At 42.8% G+C, this 21,730-nt stretch overlaps 1 protein-coding gene across 1 annotated transcript; it reads right to left on the reverse strand.

The window, feature by feature from the left end:
- Positions 1-5,193: 5,193 nt before the first annotated feature.
- fam110d (family with sequence similarity 110 member D) lies at positions 5,194-8,881 on the reverse strand. The gene has a single exon (XM_080471999.1). It carries the CDS (start codon positions 8,548-8,550, stop codon positions 7,192-7,194), a length of 1,359 nt encoding a protein of 452 aa, XP_080328125.1. The 5' UTR covers positions 8,551-8,881; the 3' UTR covers positions 5,194-7,191.
- Between the last annotated feature and the right edge of the window lie 12,849 nt (positions 8,882-21,730).

Here is a 21,730-nt window from a genome sequence, read left to right on the forward strand (position 1 = left end):
TTTGAGGAGGGCCGCGGCTCCTGGTCAGGTTTCCCACAGGGTCGAGACTCGGCCCCACTCCCTGACCCCCTGGAAAGCAGAGGTCACGCATGAGAGGGAGGAATGAAAAGGGCCACTCTGATTTATGACCCGGCATCGCTATAGGATACCTCCAGCCCAGGGAGGGGTTTTGTTACAGAGGTGGGGGTACGCCAAAGCAGATCCCCCCCCCCCCCCCCCCGCACCTCCTGGTTTAAGATTTCAGCCCATTCAGGAGAAGTTCTGTAGCTGAAATTCCTCTGATGTGTGTTTGGACAATAAGCAGGTTAACAGTTTGGGTTTTGCATTCCCAGATGTGAGGCAGCTGTTTGATTTTGGAAACGCATTGCATAACGTGTCCAAGTGCTGCTGCTGCTGCTGCTGCTGCTGCTGCTGTGTTGGATCATTCCAGTCATTCCTTGGACTCGTTTTGTGAGGATTTTTTTTTTTTTTTTTTTCTTAGACGTGTCAGTAAGGAGTCAATGTGTGTCTGTATCAGATCAAACTGAGGAGCGAGGTCTGGTAGCCTGGCGGACTGCTTGAGTACAGTCACATGAATTCACGTCCATTAAAAAGCACAACATAGCTTACTGTTTGCGCTCCAGCTGACGATCATATCGATGCAATTTCTCGTTAATCCAAAGCAACTGAATCAGGTCTATATCTTGGAAGACGTTTCGATCCTGGCCCAAGTGGCTTCATCAGTTCATGCTGTTCCTTGACAAGCCTCAGACTAACCAGCCTGATCAAGAGGACAACATGAACTGATGAAGCCACTTGAAAAAGACACTTGACCGTGTCCAGTTGACCTGATTCAGTTGTTTGAGAGTGTTGACACTTAACTTTTGGTCACCCTGAATGACAAACTGTGGGCAACATGGTGCGGTAGTGTTTAACCTCAATGCTTTTAATTCCTCAGAATGACGTTATGTCCTCAAAAAAAAAAAATTGCGATGTGCAGTCCCAGTTAATCACGACTACAAGTCTTAAAAGACTTCATAATCTATTGTGTTGCATTCTATAGAAAAAAAGATGATGATATCCATGTTGCTCCAACAAACGATACCAGATGTGCTGATAGAAGTCACGATAAAGCTGCAAAAATAAAACCAACATTAAATGCACTTTTCATTGCTTTGCATGTTCCTGAGCATTTTTCATTAGAATTCTTAACTTCGCCCAGCTCTTTTATGCATCCTTATATTTTGTTGGACATTTAAAAAAAAACATTAGAAATTAATTAAATGAAGCCTGCATACTGACATCTTGAGTACACTTCAGGTCCTTATATATTGAGTCACATGCCAGCTTGAATTGATTAGTAAAACTGCATAAACGCCAAACTCATATCTTGTTTTGCAGAGATCATGAGGGAAACTAATCATGTGGAAAGATAATTTCTATTCTATTTTTCCCAGTTACAGAATAATTTTGATGCCGTCCATCAGATTTAGATATTATAACTGAAACAAATCTTTTATTCTCCACCAGAATCATTTGATTCAAACCGGCTCCACTGTAACAGAGAAGTCTCCTTTTGATTGAATCTTTTTCATGTTTGTGGCTCATGTCTGATAAAAGTGTGCCCTGACAGCAGCCGCTAATTGGCTAAAATAGTGGCGGACCCCTGTGTACTACTGTGTGTGTGTGTGTGTCCCCTCTCTGTCCCTGAGTCATGAACTGAGCTTCTCTCAAGCGGAGACATCCGCAGTCTGCCCGAGTTGCTGGCGCAGAAGAAGTAGGCCAGATTTGACACACTTCACAACCCATGCTAACCCTGACACACATTATTGCTTCTCGGAGCACGGAGGCAAAACAAAAAAAAACTCCCAGCCACAAATGCATCCCAGTTGGAAACAATTTAAACATACATTTTCAGTATTTGACTAGGGTTGTTATCAGATAGTGGAACACGGAGGATTCATTTGAAGAGAGGCTTGGATTTTGCCTCGGATTCGTAAGTGACAAAGAAAAAGGAAAACTCCCAACAACAACACAAAATCCCATTTGGGATGTTTAAACTGCATCTGAAAGGTAAACAGATGTCATTCAGCATTATTGACTCTCAGGCCTTCAACAAGAAAAAAAAACCCCTATATTTTACTTTAAATTTAGAGTTTAAGGAATGCTTTAGTGTCATTTGAAGAGGTGGTTTTATTCTGTCTCAAGTTTATCAAGTCGTATTTGGGTCAAAACTTAGCTGAACAGGATTTGCTGGTGGGCAAAACTGTGAAGCAGAAGGTCCTCCGACCCCCTGTGGTGTTTTCTTTTTAATGCAAGTGAAAATAAAAAAAACCCACATCAGCAGCATCAAAGCCTGGAGTGGTGGGTTCCTGCTATTTTATCATCCACTTTTCAAACTGCCCGGCATTTTTTCTTTTCTTTTTTTCTTTTGAACATGCACTAAAGTCTTAAACAGGTACCCAAGCTCCACTTTTCCTCCTTGAAATCTTTGCTTGCTCAGCACCAGGCCAGCCTAAACCGCGTGTGCCCGGTAATAATAAGATCCACGTCGGCCTTTACCAGCTGTTGTCTGTTTATTTCCAGGCAGACTGAGGAAGAAAGGCCAAACCCAAAACATGACCATATGTTTAAACCTTGTCCTATGAACCCAAAACAGGATGTCACAGCAGGCCCTCCGGTCAGAGTAACTGACAGAGACACGGGCACACAGGAGGCCTATTGTTTCGATCCGCATCGGGAAAGACGGAACGAGTGAACGGGATGTGTGCGACACAGGAAGAGAGAAACGAGGATGTGTGTAGTTTGAATACATACACTGTATTTTCCGTGGGGATTTAAAGCTCATGAGCTTGTAAAATTGTGTGCACAACAGAAACAGAGCACTTGCCAGGTCCTTAAGTGGCCTTTTCTTTGACTCTTAGGAGGGGAAACTCCATTTTAAAATAGAAAACATGCTTTTATTTGTGCTCTTGATTGAACCTTTACCGCCGAACATCTGAATGAGTCTTTTACAGTCACATCCTGAAGCTGCTCCATCAACAATGAAAAACAATGAGCAGCCATGCATCACACTCAGGATGATCAACTGCTTTCTGATACAAATCTATGAGCTCTGGATTACTTCATTTAGATATCTTATGTTTAAGGAGCCGACTACCAGTCTGCACGTGAGCTTAAGAGGTGCTGGTCAGTGGGTTTGGTTTCCTTTTAGGAGAGCCAGCTCTGCACTTTCATTAATTACTACATTAATTAGCAGATGTTGAATGGATATTCATGAAACAAACAACTTACAAGTTCTGACTTGTAACATGGAATCAATTTCTCTTGCTTTTCCTTGGTAGAGGTAAAAGTGTGATTATTAACAGGATCCTCATGGGATTGGAGAAAAAAAACAACCATTCTATAGCTGATATATAGGTGATTATATTGTGAAATGTAGCTGTCCATGGCACCAGCTGATTATATGGTGTTTCACAAAGTCCCTTAAAATGCCCCCCGCACCAAAAAAACCCAAAACAAAAAAAACAAACGAACAAACATTTAACTTTTTGGAAATCAGAAAAAAAAATCAGAAAAATGTATTGTCATTGCTATAAAAGGACAAAGACTTCTTCTTCAAGCAGCAGATAAATGGGAAGAAGATAAAGTTTGGATAACAATAGTAACTATAAAAACATCCCAATTCAAAGTTTTGGGATCCAATCAGACCCAGTTTCTCTTATACGATCTAAAAATATGATTGTTTGGTTCATCAGTGACTGAACTGGCCACAGATGACGATGTGTGTGTGTGTGAAAATGTGCGTCGGTGTGTTAGCAGGGCTGCCAAGTTATGACCTCAGCTTGCAGTGAGCTTTAGGGACATAAACGTAAGAAAGACAAATTAAAACATATAAAATCTTGGTTGTGATCTCAACCATACGTTAGACAATCAAATGCTATAATTAAACATCTGTTAAGGAGTTTAAATAAAAGTCTCTCTTAGGTATGTGGCCTTGAGGTATCTAATGACGCCAATGATTGAGGTATTTTATTGTTTAACACAGGATGTTCAGAATTGAACTAAATCTGCTGCTCGTTGTGACTTTCGTGAATGTCAGCCCTGGTCATGATGTTCAGACTGTAGAGTGTATTTTACTAAAGGTTAGTTGGGAACCGGGACCTGGCGCAGTCTTTAGGCCGACTTGTTAGAAGACTGTCATCGTCCTCTTGCATTATTTTCTTTCCGACTTCAGCATGCATTTTTTCATCAATTCACCCTCACAGTATGAATTTCTTACTAATGCTACTTTTCACCAGTGTCGGATACTCTTACTTTAACAGTTCAATAGCCAATAAATAATGAACAGCCACAGTTACTTTCATCAGAACATTAAAGTACAACTTTTCCCGAGTGAGTCTCGATTCAAAGCTTCCTGCTCGATGATTTTGGCCCGCCAGCCCATGATTATGATTAATGCTATTTTAGCTTTGCGTCTGTCAACGCTGTGCGATTCTTTGCATGCTTTCTCTGATGATGCTGATTCAAAATGTAATATAACAAACAAGTCAAAATCGGTGAAAGTTACAATGAACTCACCGGTACAATGCAGGTCTGATTAGATGAATGACTACTGTCAACATAGTGATATTTCACTTAGAGTTACTAAAAAATTTTTTCAAATTAAGCTTTAAATTGTTAAAATATGAATTTTTATGTCTAGCAATACATAGAAAAACACGTTTTTAAATCTCATCCACAGTCCTCCAATAACAGTTAGCTGGTGCTAGTTGGGCTTTCAAATTCTTCGACTTGATGAGTCAACTTAAGATAAAAAAAAAAAAGAATTTTGCGATTTTCCTCATCAGATTTCAGAGCGTTGTGAGCATGAAAACACATGCTGAGTCAGAAGAGACACGAGGAGTGTCAGACGGCTGCAGACGGCTGCAGACAGCGTGGCGTAGACGCAGCATCAGGCCACACAGAAACCTCCTTGTCTACAAACACAACCTGTTGCTGCGCTCTCAAGCGTTCACTATGCAGGGAATGCCAAAAGGATTAGCGCCTATACCCACTTGAGATAATGTGAAAAATGAGACCTGACGCCGTTGTAGAGGGAGGCTGAAAAAGAAGTGTACATGTTTTAATATCTTTAAAATTTAAAAAAACACAACAAAGGCAACAAAGATGACCATCACACTCTTGTTTTCTTATTTGTGTTTATTTGGTGTGTACATCATACACAAACCTCTTTGGAATAAAAACTAAATCTCTCATATATCAGATAAAAAAAAGAAAAAGAAAATCAGAAGTTATGGAGCCCGTTTGTAAACATGCAACCGAACACTTTTCAACAGGGAGTTTAAAATAAAAATAAAAAAACCAATGTGGAAGGATTTTCAGGAGTGCGACATGCTCGTGATAAGATACAAAAAGTAACATCAAGGCTGCAGGTAATTGTGTAAAGTTATCAAATGTACTTGTATAACATGCCCCTGAGCTCAGTAATGCTCAGCCCACGAGGCCTCTCTGGTCTGACCCTCATATATCTCAGCAGACCCCCAGTTCACATTTCAGTGGCATCCTCCAGCAAGCAATGGAAATGACCTTTCATGGAGATAAAGTGGGAATCACTGAAGAATGGATGAAGTGAGGTAGGATCTGTGCTTATCAGAGAGGGGAGGGCAGCTCCAGCATGTTTTGATGGGAGAAGGGGGTCGCCCGAGCCGAGTAGGGGAGGGTAACCGTTTGCAAACTGCCAGATGGAGAAAGTGACTCCCTAAAACTCTTGGCAGAAAGTTTGCGGTTCTTTGATTTGAGAGATGAAATTATTACGGTAAACTTGGTCAAGCCAGGAAAATTCTTCAGTGAGATTAAAACTCCTAAAGACATGCACTTTTCCTCGTAAATATTCACTGTTTGTAAAGTGAATAATATTCTGCAGCTCACACAGCAGTGACCAGGCAATGAAACAATGGCTGGGGAAATCAATAACCGTGTCACAAGCAATTGTTGCGCAGTGGACTCCTTATGGGTTAAAGAATCAAATACAAATGATTAAAAAATAAACTACTGGCCAGATGTACTTTCTTCTCTTCCTGGATGCAGAAGCGTCCTTGAAATCCAGCTCAGTGTTCAACATTACATGAGATGAATCTCTGGAAAGAGTCGAAGCTATATATTTATATTTTTATATTTCCTCTTTCTGTCCAGTTCAGTGCATTAATAACCCCACAGGGGTGCCTCGCATGTTTGTTCCAACGCCTGCGTTTAAGTAGTAAAAAAAAAGGAGAAAAAAAAAGAAAAAGCAACAGATAAACTAAACTGGGACCGATTCAAATGAGGTACTCATGGTTGGCTTTACACTCACACAGCAGATTTCCAGTTCAGAAATAAACATTAGCTTAGTGGTTTTCCATTTTAAATTAGTCATTAAGGTAAAGTGTTGATGTCGAGGACACTAAACTGTCTACTGTGCCAAACAAAGATACACATATGTGCCTTTGGGGGGGGTCACAGAGGCCTGATTCTAAATCAGTTCAAATCCGGTTCTGTCATTCAATGAAAACTACAAATGTCAAGGACGGCATGTCCACTCATACACACAGCGAGCAAAACCTTTTACCCAGAGGAAGAGTTCCATTCACCAGCACCATCAATCTTTACTCACACAATACTTCCATGGTATCTATAAATACAATGTATTATTTTGACAGAAAATAAAGCAACAACAAACTATTAGCAGTTCTTTAAAACAAAGAAACAGAATCTTTGGAGTTGAGGGACTTTAGATTTTGTGTGCCATGAGATGGTACCAGAACATGCAGATATTAGGAAGTAAAACGAAGCAGGATATCACCTGATGCTGGCACTCATTTGAAATTTAACGTCACATTTTAAAAGCAGCTTTGCCCTATGAAGCCCAGCTGCTGTGAGTTGCTGCTTTTAGCCCGAGGCATAAAAATAGAACCAAAATTCTATTGTTTCCTCTGTGCTGCAATGCATCTTCACGAGTTGGTATTGCTTTTTTTAAACATCAAATGAAATTTCACATCCAGCAGTTATCTGGACAAAATGTAACCATCTGCATGACTTGATGCCACACCATCTGAGTTCTCTTGGTAAACATGCGTGGTAAGTGGGTAAATAGCCATCAGAAAAGACAAACTCATCGAAATCGACACCTTCAGGTTATTGACACATCATGGCACACAGATTCTCGTCCCTCCATTACACAGTTGACTCTTTGGGTCCTTCTCGAGCAGCATTCTTGCACCCGTAAAGCCACTTGATCACACGAGCATTTCTCTCAATGATCGACACGCCAGTGGGAAGCTGCTCTGTCAGCTCCTCCTGAAACAGTCCGTCTCCTGAGTGGCGGGAGAACTCGCTGGGCTCCGAGCCGCCGCAGCCGTCTCCACCGACGCTGCGGAGCGCCAAGGAGAGTGTGTCTATAGAACTGGCGCCTGAAAGGAAATTGTCTCTGCCCAGACGCTCTATCAAGTCCATGTCCAGGCCACAGAAGTCAAAGAAGTGCTCCTGCTCCGATAGAGCTACAGAACAGCGAAGCCGTAAGTCTGATTTCGAACGCCGTAACTGCCCAAACTGCCTTCTGGGCGCTGGTGGAGATGCCCGCTTCCACGGGTCATTCTCATCATGGTGGCTATTTGAGTGGTTTCCCTCAGTGACACCATTAATAATCTCACCACTGGTGCCATTTGTGAGGCCATTCTTAGTTTCTTGGAGCTTGCAGCTAAATCCAGGGCTGTGGAGAGATTCTGGGCTACGATCTTGGTCGGTTTTACTCGACCTCCTGCTTCCTGCTCCACCGTCTGTAATGTCTTTATCGTAGGTCCAAGACATGCGTGAGTCGCCATCCCGTGATGGTGCTTTCTCTTCTCCGATCACCATCTTCTGAATTCTGCCCTCACCTCCGCTGCTCTTCTCTCTCGTGGAACCTTGAAAGAGACGTCGAACAAAACTGTACCCCTTCAACTCCATATTATTGTTTTCTCCGACTGTTGCACCGTTGGGGCTTTTGCACTCCTTCTTCTGCCGGTATATGAGGAGGGAGTCCGGCCTCAGCATTCGCTTGCCTGTACTCCTTCTGAGCACAGGAGCACTGTGTGGTGCTACTAAGTTGTTAATTCCAGGGGCCCTTGGGCTGGGGGGCATCACCTTAGTCACGTTGCTCCTGTTATGGGCCTCAACGTCAACCGAAGTCCGTCTGTTCTCCTTTCTCGAGTCATCATTCTCATTTTCATCTCGTGAAGTGAAGGAGCCAGAGAGGGTGGAGAAAGGTGTGTTGGATGATCGGCGTGGGGGAATCTGAGGTGTTAAGCTACCAGCAATGGCGATTGTCCTCCGTGGCGGAGGTGGCGGGGTGGCACAGGGTGCCAGCACAGGCTCCTGCTTAGTGTTAATCACCTGCTGGCTCTTGACGTATTTGGCTTTGTCTGCTTCGAGCCTCTCCACAGCACTGATGGAGCGGCCTTGGCTTCCTCCGTCGATCTGCCTCCGTAGGTAATCCGGACCCTTGTTGAGGAGCCTCAGAGGAGAGGGGGATCCAATCGGTGTGAGGGGCTTCATGGTATTTCACCAAGCTTGGAAAGACATGAAAAGCCTTTCAAACTGCCCAACTGATTTAGAGATTCCGGTGTGCCACAGGGGGCTGCTGTTGGGTGTGTCAAATTTAAACCTAACCAAAGTGTTTACTCAATTTTTAAGAGTAGTGAATTGTGCCGGTTCTCATTCCTTTCCTCGTTTCTCTTAAATCCTTCCCTATGGGTGATAGACAAGTGGCAATTCCAACAGCCACAAGGTCCAAGTTCACTATAAGGTTCTCTATAGATAGCTCACAGTGTCTTTGCTGGGCAGTGTTAAAACCCAGATAAATTTATATCTATATCCTGTATTTATACAGGCATTTGGATCGGCAGAACAGGGTAGTCCTTTTTTTGCCAGCCAAGAGCACTCCCAAATGAGACGCTCCCTGCCCACAGTGCAACAGAAATAGCAGGACGGGTGCACTTTGAAAGGGTTACTTCTCCCTCCCCCACCTTTTCTGTCTCCCAACAACACCCTTCACTGTTGATTTTTGGTGACGCCTGCCGGGAGAAATGACATATAATGGCCTCAAATATTTGCTTGGTGCAGGTTTTCCAGGGGACACCAGGTCAAGACTTTTATCGTTTGGCGCCCGTCGTGGTTGAGTTGACCTGAGGGTGGCCGGCACCAAGGCACTTTGCTCGCTGATGGACAGATGGAGAAGAAGCAGGTTATCTCTGTGTCTTCGCCTCACCTGTGAGGACCTACGGGAGACACAAAGAGAGGTTTTAGTCAGAGGTGTCACTCTCCGGGGCAGGCGGCAAAGACCAGAAGGTTGGAAGTCCCTGGAGATCAGCTCAGCTTGTGCTTATTTAAAGCTGGAGGGAGTAACATTTACAGTATGAAGCAGGCAGTAATGCATTGCTGACATGTAAGAATATGCAATTCCCCTTTATTTTCGACATACAAGACAGCATCACAGTAGCTTGTAAGTGAATGGTTAAGAATAATTTTATTTTCTAGCTTTATCATTGCTCACTGCAGCATACACAGCATCTAGTATCACAGAGAAAGCTCAGAAAATCTCACAGATGAAGTCAAGACTGTCCAAGTGAAGTTCTGGGGAGGATGACCAGGGCCTACACCTGCTGATGCTTCCTCCCAAAATGCATGCAGACAGAGGAAGATATTTTCTCAAAACTATCAAATGATTTTATGTTTCACAAATTATTAACTACTATCAATGGTTGGTGGAACAGATATAAGCCTAAGCAGCACTGGCTTGCTCAGCTGATACATAAACATACACATGCTTCAACACTGCAAAGTCAATAATAAAGTGAGGACTTTCAGCCCCGTACCCCTCAATGGCTCCGGGGTGTATAGGGCCTCCTCTGAAGCTCAGCCCCTGCTGAGACAACAGATAACTTTAAGAGGGTAAATTAAAAAAAAAAGCTGTCTCCATAGCCTGAGCATCATTCCCTTTACCTTTAATGTCAAGGCCATTACTTTTCCAAAACATGACAACTAACTGAAGAGACATGAACGTATCCCAAAAAATGTGTTTTCTACCCTGAAAACTAGGCACGCTGTTGGAAATTAAAACCCACCAAACTGCTTCTTAAACTCCAGAGGGTTAAACGCAGCAATACACTTCTGAAGTAATAACTTTCATGGTTGTAGTGAGACAGCTTTGTAAACAAGCCACCACAAAAACTAAATGAAGCTTTAAAACAAACACAGGATGACGGCATGCCTCAGTATGCAATATTCCATATTTATGGTGTTCTGTGTAAAGACCATGTTTGATATCTTTTACGTTTTTAATGGTTTGAGAGGATTTAAAGGGATAAAAGAGTGGGAGGAAGGCGCATGTGCCTATAACAGAGTAGGCTCTACCCGAAACGTATTTATAGCTGTAAAACATCTCAGCAGAGTTATCGTGTGTCTGCGTATGCATGCCTGTAAGTGTGTATGTGCAAGCGGCCATGGGTATTTATGTATCTGCTCTAGTTTTACTCCTGAGCCCATAAGTGTGTGTGCGTGTGTGTGTCAGCACAAGGCAATCAGTGGCTGCCCTGTAAATAAAGGAGGGTTGTACACACAGTGAAGCAGTAGATTTTTGAGCTGCTGTTTGTAAGGTTCTGCAGGTTTTTCGTGAGTGCAAACAAGTAGTCTGTCTCTGGCTCATGCAAACTTCCAAACAAAAATTCTAAAACTTGGAGCAGTTACACCCAGAGGTGCGCGTAGTGTTTATTTTCTATCGCACGTCAATATGTATGTAACGTCTATCTGGAGAAATGCATGCTCCTTGTGCTGCAGAGACTGCAGGAGGGTGCTATATCGCCAGAGCTTATTGTTCCCTCAGGTCTGCTTCCAGTGTTATCAAGTGCTATTTTAGCTTTTCCTTCACAAGACGTAAAACAATGAACAAACAGGAAAAAGGATCTATATTTCACCGGTCAGAGTGAACCGCTTGACACCACCGATAGTGGCAAACGCATGCAAACACTTTACACCCACAACTACACCTCTTCCACCTTATTGGCCTACTTAAAAAAAAAAATGCTTGGAGATTTCAAGCCAAAACACGACGGTACGTAACACTCCAATCAGGATGAAGCAAGCTGAAGAAACTGCAGCAGTTTCTTAAATGATCATTGTCTCAGAAGTGCATTTATCCATTATTGTCTTTCTGATACTGAAAATGCATTTGGGAAATATGATTTTACCAGGTCCATTGCTTCATACAGATAATTATAATAGAGTCCAAAAACATCAAAGAGTGACAGAGAAGCAGATTACGTCGCAAAGCTGCCACTACAAAGCTGAAGACAAAGTTTATCTAAATCCAAACACATCTGTGGAGCAGCAAATTACAAGCCGTTAGTGAGATGAAATTGCTGTATAATGGCTCATCATTTGAGTTGAATTATCATGAATCATCATCAGAAAATAGGTGCATATCTCTAAAATTGTGCATTTGTCATGTGTCTATTTTTCTTATGTGGTCTGGGCACTATTAAGCAACTAAGGTATAGCAGTTTAAAATCCAACATACATTGGGAAATAACACATCTATTCCGACCTTATGTAGCACGAACATGCACTCAAAAAATGATTTGCACTCTTGGTTTGTAAACATTGTTCTATTACAATTGACTTTACAATTGACTCACAACTATGAGGTTATTGTTGACATTTACGAAGGTGAGCTAACATTTTACTGCACTTTCTACTTCATTCAGCCTCCACACTCCTCTTATAGACTATTATATGGCATGCCACTATAAATTACCTGAGGTGGGGAGGGGGGGTGGATTGAGGAGGGATTGGGGGCAGCAACGTACTGGTTAGTTTTCCAGATGTCGAAGCTCGGGAAAGTCAGCCATTGTTTAGGTTGAAATCCGGGAATAAAATGTCTCACAACAGGTGTGAAAGTACAAAAAAGGGAGAGGGGGGTGGAGTGGACATGAAACTCCAAAAAATGGGTGGAAAATGAGGAGGAAGTCAGAATGAGGTTATGTTGTATGGGTTGGGTTTTTAGTATGAGACATCTTTCTTCCGGAGCAATCTGTTCTCCGTCTGCCGTTCACAATGGAAAGTGTCAGGCTAATGCTATTGAAGCGTTAAAGGAGATTATCGCCACAGGAGCCTAAACAAAGTCATTAATGCTGATGTTTCGGTGAGGGGGGGGATGGGTCAAGGCTGGAAAAACATCACATAAAGAACACAAGAGGCAATTTCTACAGATAAAGGAGCTGATAAATCCTCACCGTGTCAGCAGTCATAACCTTGAGACTCACTACAATATAGGCGATATCTGGATTTGCCCTGCGGCCAATGCATTTCTTTTTGCTCTGCTTGGTAATGGTAGTGTGCATTCAGTGGATAAGATGCAAAATTCCTGAGGGAAACCAGCCACTTTGAATTCATAGGTTATCTCTTGCTCCAAGTGCTATCTTAGACATCACGTGACTGAATCTGAGTCACGGTGTGGGCTGTCGGTTGTTTGAGCTCAAACCTCCTCATGAAACAATGTTGCTCACACAGTTGCCGATATAAATGCGGTGAAACTTCAGAACATAATTCAGAGATATTGTTTTAAGCGTTTAGATTTATGGGTTCACTTCTGGTTATATCAGTTTTCACACAGATTAGCATCGGAACATATGTGGAAACACAGCTGATAAATACGTGCTTCCTTAAGCGCATCTGATTGATGTTGCTAGAAGTACATTCTGATCATATTTTGAGGACTTCACGTATATAATCAGATTGTATAAATAGCCTATCTGATATTAAGAAATGAGTGGCTTTTCTCAATAAATCTTTTCATATTTTTTAGCTGTCAAAACACAACTTTTTGAGGAAAATCCTCTGTTATTGGCATTCACTGTTCACGGCCACATTGGCTTGTAGGTTTCGTGTTTCGTGTTTATCAAGTCCCTACAGATGTGTTAAAGTGCTGGGAACGGTAGCAAGGAGGAAACGTGCACGATGATGCGTGCACGGAGCGAAACAGTGAGTCGGCCGGGCTTCGCTGGAGAACAATAGCCACCATTAGTTCCACTGACCGTAATGAGCCAAATTAGTACTCGGCACCTTCCCCTGTGATCTCAAAGCTCGTGAAAAGCGTGAGATGGCTTTAGTATTTCTCTGGTGTCTCTCCGCCTCCTTTGTCTCTCGCTGTAGGTCATCATTAACCTCTAAACCCTTCCCTTCATTTTTCGTGTGTGCGCTGAACACCAACCTACCTTCTCCTCCATAATGCCTGTGTTACAGGGCCTCTTTACCCTTTCATTTCCCTTCCAACTCTGTCCCTCGCTTCCTGTATACACATACTCCTCCTCTCTGTATCTCTGCATCTCTTTCCTTCTCCTGCTCTATTTACGGTTACTGCCACAACCTGCATTTCTTTCTCCAAGCAAAAGGTCTTAATTATGAGAGATTTCTGCTCATGCATTGCCAGTAATATTCTATTTGTAGAAATGTACAGTATATCTAGATTTCCTCTTGGTCTGAGTTCGTAACAAATAGGAATTCACTTTATGAATGCTGACTTTCTAAATGCAGCCATACATGGTGTTTACAGTTGACCAGATTCTCCTTGCTTTGTAAACTTTTCCGTGCAACTCAACATGTCAAAAATAGACCAGAAGTGCATCTTTAGCACTGCAGAGTGCCAACTGGCTTCTCGCGCACTTCTAAAAATGCACATCTGGTGAAACACAAGCATGAAAACGAGTGGCCACCCTCAACTTCAAGAGGCGCTTCGGCACTGGAACACAACACAGCCGGAACTGGCGGAAATCAGGCGTAAAAGTCAAGGGGTTGCACAGTAAATCTTGACACCCACAGTATGATAAACAAGCCAGAGTGGAGGAGGAGGAGAGGAGAAAACATTTCTGCCTGAAAAAAGATGTTCTTATGTGAGAAATCACCATTTAGGACTAATTCAATTCTGTATCTTAAGAAGGAAAAGTCATACTTTGATACTATAAAAAGTTCACTCTGTGAGAAATTGCACGTTGGAGCAGTGGTTAGTCCTCTCACCTCACAATGTCATGGGTTCAAATTCTGGCCGGGCCTTTCTGTGTGGAGTTTGCATGTTCTCCCCATGTGTGCCAGAGTTTCCTCTGGGTTTCCTCTGGGTTTCCTCCCACAGTACAATAACACATATATGAGTTAAAGTTGGTGACCCTATGTTGCTCTCTAGGTGTGAATATTCTGTAAAAGTGTGTGGTTGTCCATCAATGTGTGTTTGAACTGGTGATCTGTCCAGGGTGTATCCTGCCCGTGCCCATATTTAGCTTGTTATATACGGATGGATGGATGATTTCAGACAAGTAAAGCAAAATCACATCAAAAATAAGAAAAGAGGGGAACCTGCAGAAGCACATGCTTTTGAAGCATTTCCCGTGACTTATAGTTCAAAGCCAGCAAAGTCTCTGGTCGGCACTTCACCATGTAAAGCATAGTGTACATGCTTTACATCTCTGTTTAATAAAACTCCTCTGTCTGCGTCTACTCTCCCATCCTTTACTCCCTCCTGCTTGTATTTGCTTGGGAGTGGATGACCCAGCCTTGAGGGAAGGCTTAGCCAGGCGCCCCCATGCAGCTAAAGAGAAACCAGATGTTGTGTGTCACGCTTCAGATGCTCGGACAGCTCTGATAGTGACATGTCATGTAAAGATCTTTTCTTTTTTTAATCGGTAGCTTTGTTTGGTGTCTCTTGGATTTAAAATGATGCAGGCAAAAACAGGTCAAATTTGCAGTAGCTCTTCTTATCTATTATTCAGTTAAAAGAATGAAGCTCAACACAAAAAAAAAAAAACAGGAAGCGCTTGTTTGCTTTAGGAGAGCCGGCAGAAGAATATCTTCATCAAAGCTTGCTGGGCATATCCAAATAAAAGCAGTTGACCTAGGATCACGAGGTTAAAGGAAGTTTCATCGTGAAATATGTATTTAGTGAGGCAAACATGAGATAAGAGGTTTTTAATTCTCAAGGAACACCTTTGAAGCTCGTGCAGTATATTCAGCAGAGTTACCTGTCAAACTCATCCTGGGACAGATGAGCGGCATCTGGTGGAGACCGACTGGTCATCTGCAACGTTTTCCCCTTCTTTCTCTCACTTTCTTTATTACAACATCTGGCACAACTATTAAGAGCAACACAGACTAACAATCGTTGCTAATGGACTGAGATGTCTGAATGTTCAAACGTTAACCAGAGCTCATTCACAGTGGCCTTTATGTTGCGACGAAGCATCTGCACCCGCCAATTCTCTACAGTGTAAACAAAAAGCATCTGCCACTAATGAGCCACGATTTGTGACTTTTTTTTTTTGTCATTAAGCAGCACCGCGGAGGAACACCTCGTGAAGTCCTCCGTGCAGCAGGACAAAGAGAAAGAGGTGTCTTCTTCTCTGCCTCAAACAAAAGGGACTCGCTGGCCTTTCTTTGCATTATTAATGGCCAACAACAATGGTCCTGCTCTCAGGTTTACAGATAAGTGTGGACCCGGCTGCTCTGCCTCGTTAGTCAAGGGAGGGACAAGGACAAATAACAACATGGTGACAATGAAACGTAGGACATGGAGCCATCTGATACATAAACTACTGTCCCTCTTCAAAAATAAAGGCGATTTTCTAATTGTAAATTGTGCCACCACCGTGAAGCCTTCAGCACCATTAACCACTTGATCTATGGTTAAGAGTCTTTCGCTGCATCCATGTGGAGCAGCAGTAGGCCACCTGGGACGACTTAAGGGACTCGCAGCCTGAATGGACCTCCTCCCAAACCGTAAAATGGACAAGATGGGCTCCTAACTCACTGCTGCATCTCCTTTGTCATTGAAAGCAAGTGATCTGGGTGACAGCTGAGCACTTGTGCTAAACACCACAGACTTTAACTGGGAGGCATTAATTATTTCCGTATGCACAGTTGAATCAAATAAAGACGGAGGTCATCAAGCACCCTGGCATCACAATAACCCAAATCCTGTAACTGAAATGGTCACTAAGGTCCCGTACCAGGATCATCAGTTGACACCTTTGTTACTTACAGCAGTGGGTAACATTGAGTGGGCTTATATGATGCAAAAGGACAATTCCAAGGAGTTTGAATTCGGGCTATCACTTTTTTCAAACATCGGGTTTGAACAAATTTAAACTAACCTGTAATTCATATTTTTAAACAGCTAAAACGCAACCAAAAATGGCCCTCCTACGGTCATTACACCAGGGTTTTATCAAAGCTACAATACCCAGGCAGCGCTTACACAGATAAGACCTGCTCAGATAACACGTTCACATTTATACTTCCATTTTGCAAGAGACTGGGCAGGTTCTGTTTCCAGCAGAAAGAGTGCCGTTGATCACTAAACAGCTCTGACCCATAAAGTTTAATGAGTCACTGTTTGCTTCTTCAGCTCCATCAAAAAAGAGCTTTCTTGCCCAAAACTGTTAAATCCAGCCAATATTTGACCAAGTCTCCCTTCAGTCCCTGGCCAAAAATAGAATAAACACAAAGTTTGATGTGAGTGACCTTTCATCCCTCCACCAGGTGCCATGTGTGTGGAAACCTAACGATCCTCACAGTAACAGTGAGACACCTGAATCTGCCTCCACATAGAGGAATGTTAAGCCATGCCCCCATACGTCGCTTCTGACGAGTGAAAGTTTGATAGGGGAACTTATGTAACCACAATGAACCAAGTATCCCTTGATCCTGCTGAATACTGTGCAGAAAATATGTAATCAAAGTCCAAAACCTATATAATGTGGACTTAAAGCACAGATATTAAGTTATTTTAAATTAGGTTCATATTGTTTTAATGCATTATTAATTTTGAAAATTACACAGTAGACTGTGTTGATACTGGATTATAGACTAGTGGTGCACAGGCCAGGGTCCAGCTCCCTTTTAGGAGGGGTACCAGGGATAACTGCGAGAGCCCCAGGCTCTGCCGACTGTGCAGTAATCAATATTAGATCAGCACATGTCAAAGTAAACCACATACAAACACTTTGTAGAATCTAGAGCAGATGTGGGGAAACTGCCTGTTGCTTTTGCGTTTCATAAGAATGACTCCACAGTAATCTTTTTAGCAAATCAGAAATTGGAGAGGTCCGCAGTCTTTCTCAGAGGGGGACATAAGGCTCAGAACCAATCATTTACACCATAACGGCTTTACACTGTTTGTGTGCGCACATTTGAAGAGCACAGATCTGCCGCACATTTAATATAAACCTCCCATCATAACGGCAGGATTATATTTGTTTATTTATTTACAAGAATTTCTGCTGATGTCGCACAAATTAAGTGTAAACATCTAATTCTGGCAGTTCAATTAAGCAGAAATTCCTTCGCCTGCAAAGATTTGTGGATGTGTCACGTGTATATATCGGAGAAAACAGTGTAGCAACAAATGTTGCTTGCAAGTTTGCACACCGAGCGGGTGGATCTGGACTACATCAGGCACACATCCCAGCTCCGGACAGCACTGTTCCATAAATTATGACCATCACTGTAGCTCGCTTCACTTTGCCAGCCTGGTTTATGTGACCAGCAACACAAACCACAGTGACCTACCATGTAGCACAAACCCTCGGCTGGGAATGCACTGTGCAACAACACACACCCTGTCCACCTCCCCCCCACCAAGAGAAAAAGCTCATCCTGAGGCTGTTTAGACACTACAGTGCAGCAGAGGCATGAATCCGGGCACATCCCTCAAGCTTCCAGAGTGTTAAATTATGAAGGTCTGTTCTCACACTGTGAACCCTCATTAAGCTCTCAGTTGGTGCAAACCCTGTGAGAGACAGCTCCGCCTGGCAAACCGCCAGATGTTTCACCAAGTCGGCACATTTTTTCACTCTGCCAACCATATGTCAGGCACAACAAAGTGATGAAAGATGCCTCGATGGATGGTCGCTGTCGGACTTGCAAAGAGCAACTAAAGTGTCAAAACATGGACAGTGGCATTAAATTAAACACCGGCGTACCTGCCTTCAAGTTTAACTGAAATGTCTCGTAAACCATAACAGTGAATGACGGAAAAGGTTTCCGAAGTATAAAGAGGAAATCCATATCTAGATTTTGATTAAAGACCGACAAAAGCTGTGCAGGAGCTTAGATTTAATTGTGGTCAACTTTAAGGAGGAATGAATTAAACTAATAGACTAGAAAATGTGCGGAGCCACTGCTTGATCTCACCTCCTGCTTACAGATACAACAGAAACAACATTTGTAGAATTATTCTTAACACATGTTATTGGTGTTAGCCAGTAAAAGTTTAACACCAACTTGTGAGTACGTCTGGATGTTTGAGGTTGTTTGAGGCTTAAAGCTGCTCCAGCTGTGCTGTGTCCCCAAACACTGGGTCATTTGTGACTCTAATGCCAAATCTCATCCCACCCCTCATCTCGTGCTACTGCGCACTCTCCACCACTTTAAACGTGTCAGCATTGATTTGCTAACTGCACAGCGGGACAGTGTTCCGATAAAGTTCAAAGGGTTTTTCCATTTCAGTGTTATTTCAGCAAAGTCTTGACTGCTTTTCACAGTTCAATAATCATTATGTTTTAAAACCCCTTCGACTTGTTTACATTTGTACAATTGAATAGTTCACAGCCGATGTTTAACTTTGTCATTAAATTATTAAGCACTTCCGAGTAAAAACGGTAATACAACTAATCTGCAAGAGACATTTGATTGAACCAACTTGACATATGCACACAAACTCATGGCTATACGAATGTAGTTCTTACTGGCTGCATGAAACAATTATGGGAGAATTTCAAAGCTGTTATCTGTTAGGATCAGACACGAAAAAAATTACATGTAGGATCCTTTCATCACATTAAAACAAATCCTCGGGATAAATTCTTGAAGGATATCTATTCAGGGTCAAACAACAACAGAGATGGTCACTAATAAAGTTTTACAGCCTCGGTCCTACATGCTTTATAGGGCTTTCATAAAGAACTGGGAAGTGGCAAAGGTATGACTTCCCAGTTGGAAAACTGCATCTGACAGCCGTCAAACGGGGGAACTTCCTGCAATAAAATGTGGTAGGCTTTGGTGAACTTCACATTATTCACCCTTTTGTTGGATGTATTCGATGACAACATTGAGCTAACGTGTTGCGTTATTGCTATTTTGATATTAACACCAAAAAATGGGAGAAAGGACCTTCCAAACTTGTAACTATTCTAGTTCCAGTTGCATGAAGCACAGAAATAGACCAATTTAATAAGTCGCTCATCATTAGGATTCCTGCTGAGCTTCAGGACGACACATTGTTTTAATTCAGGTGTGTAAATGAAGGAAGACAATGAAGAAATAAGGACTTTGGCCCTTATAGAGTATCCACCTCTGGAGAAGAACAACAAATTCAGTCAAGCACTTCAAAATAAAACCTCCAAATATTCTCCAAAAACCTTCCAGCACAAACAAAAGAATCATCCACAACCTTTTCAACAAAGCCTCCGAACCCAGCGTTTCTGCTTTTCCTCGCTGCCATCTACGCTTAGCTGTTAACCTCCGCTGAACCTGCCAGCTGTCTTCTCTCATTACCAATCACTCGACCAGCTCCTTCGTCAACAGCCCCCCGAGTGCCACAGAAAGAGACCCCTCGGTTAGTCCCTCTCCTCCTCCTCGTCCCCTCCTCTCTCTCGTGTCTGTCAGAATCAGAAAACATCTGGAGGAGTCCACCGAGCTGCATTTGTGCTCCCCTCCTGTGTCCGAGGGAATGTCCGGGCCCGTGTCATCCCTCTCACGGCCGGGTGGACACAGCGTGGCACGGTTGAGTGTGATGGGATGTGGCAGAGGTAGCGAGGCGCCCGGTCACACCGTGAACAATTACCGGGATGTGAGAGCAACGGGGAGAAGGGCTGCTCTCACAGCTGTCACCCGCACACAGGGGACTGTCAGGAGATGGAGATCTGTCAGATCATGTTTCATGACTTTGTTGCTCACAATGAATAATGAATTGAGTTATGAGCCCGTTGAGACGGGAGTGATGTAACCGCAGAAACTGGCCTCGGGTCTAAAAGAATCAAAATGCAAATAATGACGTTTTGCTTCCAAAGTTAGATAAAAACATTTGGTGCAAATTTGAATTTTATGGAAACAAATTAAGCGGCGTAAATCTTTATGCAAAAAAAAAAAACCCAGAGAGAATGTTTCCATCCAAAAAAACTAATCAGACCCATTTATTCACCTTCAGTACTGCTTTATCCAGCTTAGGATCCAGAGCCGATCCTACCTGATGATGGTCAGGCTTCAACCTGGACACGTCATCAGTCCATCACAGAAAAAAAAACACACCGATTAATCTGAAACGCATGTTTTTGAACAGAGGAAACCAGAATACCCAGAGAAAACCCGTTCAAACGCCACACAGGAAGGTCTCCATGTTGGAACCAGGGGCATTGTCACTGTCAGGTAACATTGCTAACCTCGACAATACCGAGCAATCTTCAGCCTCGTTCGTTTGGTAGAATGTGTCTTGATTCGTCACTAAATGTGATTCCACACTCTGCTGTTTACAAAATGACTAAAATACCAGCTGTGCTCACAAATGGTAGGTGTTGCTTCTCCGGCCTGCAGCTGGTTATAAAAGTTAGTATTACTAGATCGTAGTGTGTTTGTTACAATATGTTGGATGTCACAGAAGCTGTAGCCTTTTTTTTCGTTGTGTTTTAAATCAGTTTTCCCTTCAAGTGGACGTTTCTTTTGATGTTTGCTTGTGTTTTGTATTAGTACTGATGTATGAGCAGTGGCACCCTGCCGAATGTGTTTGCATGATGATCTTTCAACGAAGGGTTTTGCTTTCCAAAATCCAAACCTCGTGTTATTTTAATGAGAAATATTCCTAAAAAAGGTCAGTGAGAAAGGTCCCCGAGACTTTTCGCACAATGTCCCAAACAAGGCGACAAGTTGCAATAAAGCTAAATTATAACCCAGACAGTTTATGTGTGAGTGTTTGAAGTCTCGCACTGTCGGGAACGTCAAATGTCTAAAACCAGCTGCTGTGTAACAACACAGACACTCCTTTAACGCACAGCCAGGGGGAAGATGATGTCATTAGCAGGGTACGTTTTCCCCTCTAATTACAAGCTCAAGCTTCCCGCCATAACTTGGGGGTCTTCACATGCAACCGTGCAACACAATGGAGATTAAACTGAAGAAATGTTTGACATGACACTTAAAAGGCATCAGAGTTTTCAAGGCTGTGCTCTGCAGGAAGGCAGAACTGAAGCGCTGAACCTTCCTATGGTCGGGCTGAACATTGAGTGATAAGAAACACATGAATGGCCCACAGTGGGTTGAAACCATAAAATATCCTGCGGGTTCTGCTTGTTCGCCACAGTCAGGACCAATGTGGCTCAAACCAATCGAATTATACACTCGCCATGCCACAATAAAGTGTAAAAGCTAAAAGAAAAATAGGAGGAATTGGAAAATGAAAGACTCCATGGGGATTGTATTGTATCCCGTAATATGATGAAGTCAGACCTGTGCAAGAGCATGTAGACGTCACTGGAAAGTCTTGGCTTTTGTTGAGATGCTCATAATGTGTTGGGCGTCTCAATGCTCATCAATAAGTGCGTTTCCGAAATCATGAAATTGACATGACTCGACAAGCTTTCTTATTGGTTGCATCACCAGCACTGTGATCAGTAATATCACCGCTGAAGCTGTCGACTACGCA

This window comes from Lipophrys pholis (genome assembly GCF_963383615.2).
Source record: "Lipophrys pholis genome assembly, chromosome: 9".
Classification (NCBI taxonomy): Eukaryota; Metazoa; Chordata; class Actinopteri; order Blenniiformes; family Blenniidae; genus Lipophrys; species Lipophrys pholis.

What these genes read in the sequence shown, in the direction of transcription:
- fam110d (XM_080471999.1), bottom strand. Translation starts at nt 8,550, where the DNA reads ATGAAGCCCCTCACACCGATTGGATCCCCCTCTCCTCTGAGGCTCCTC.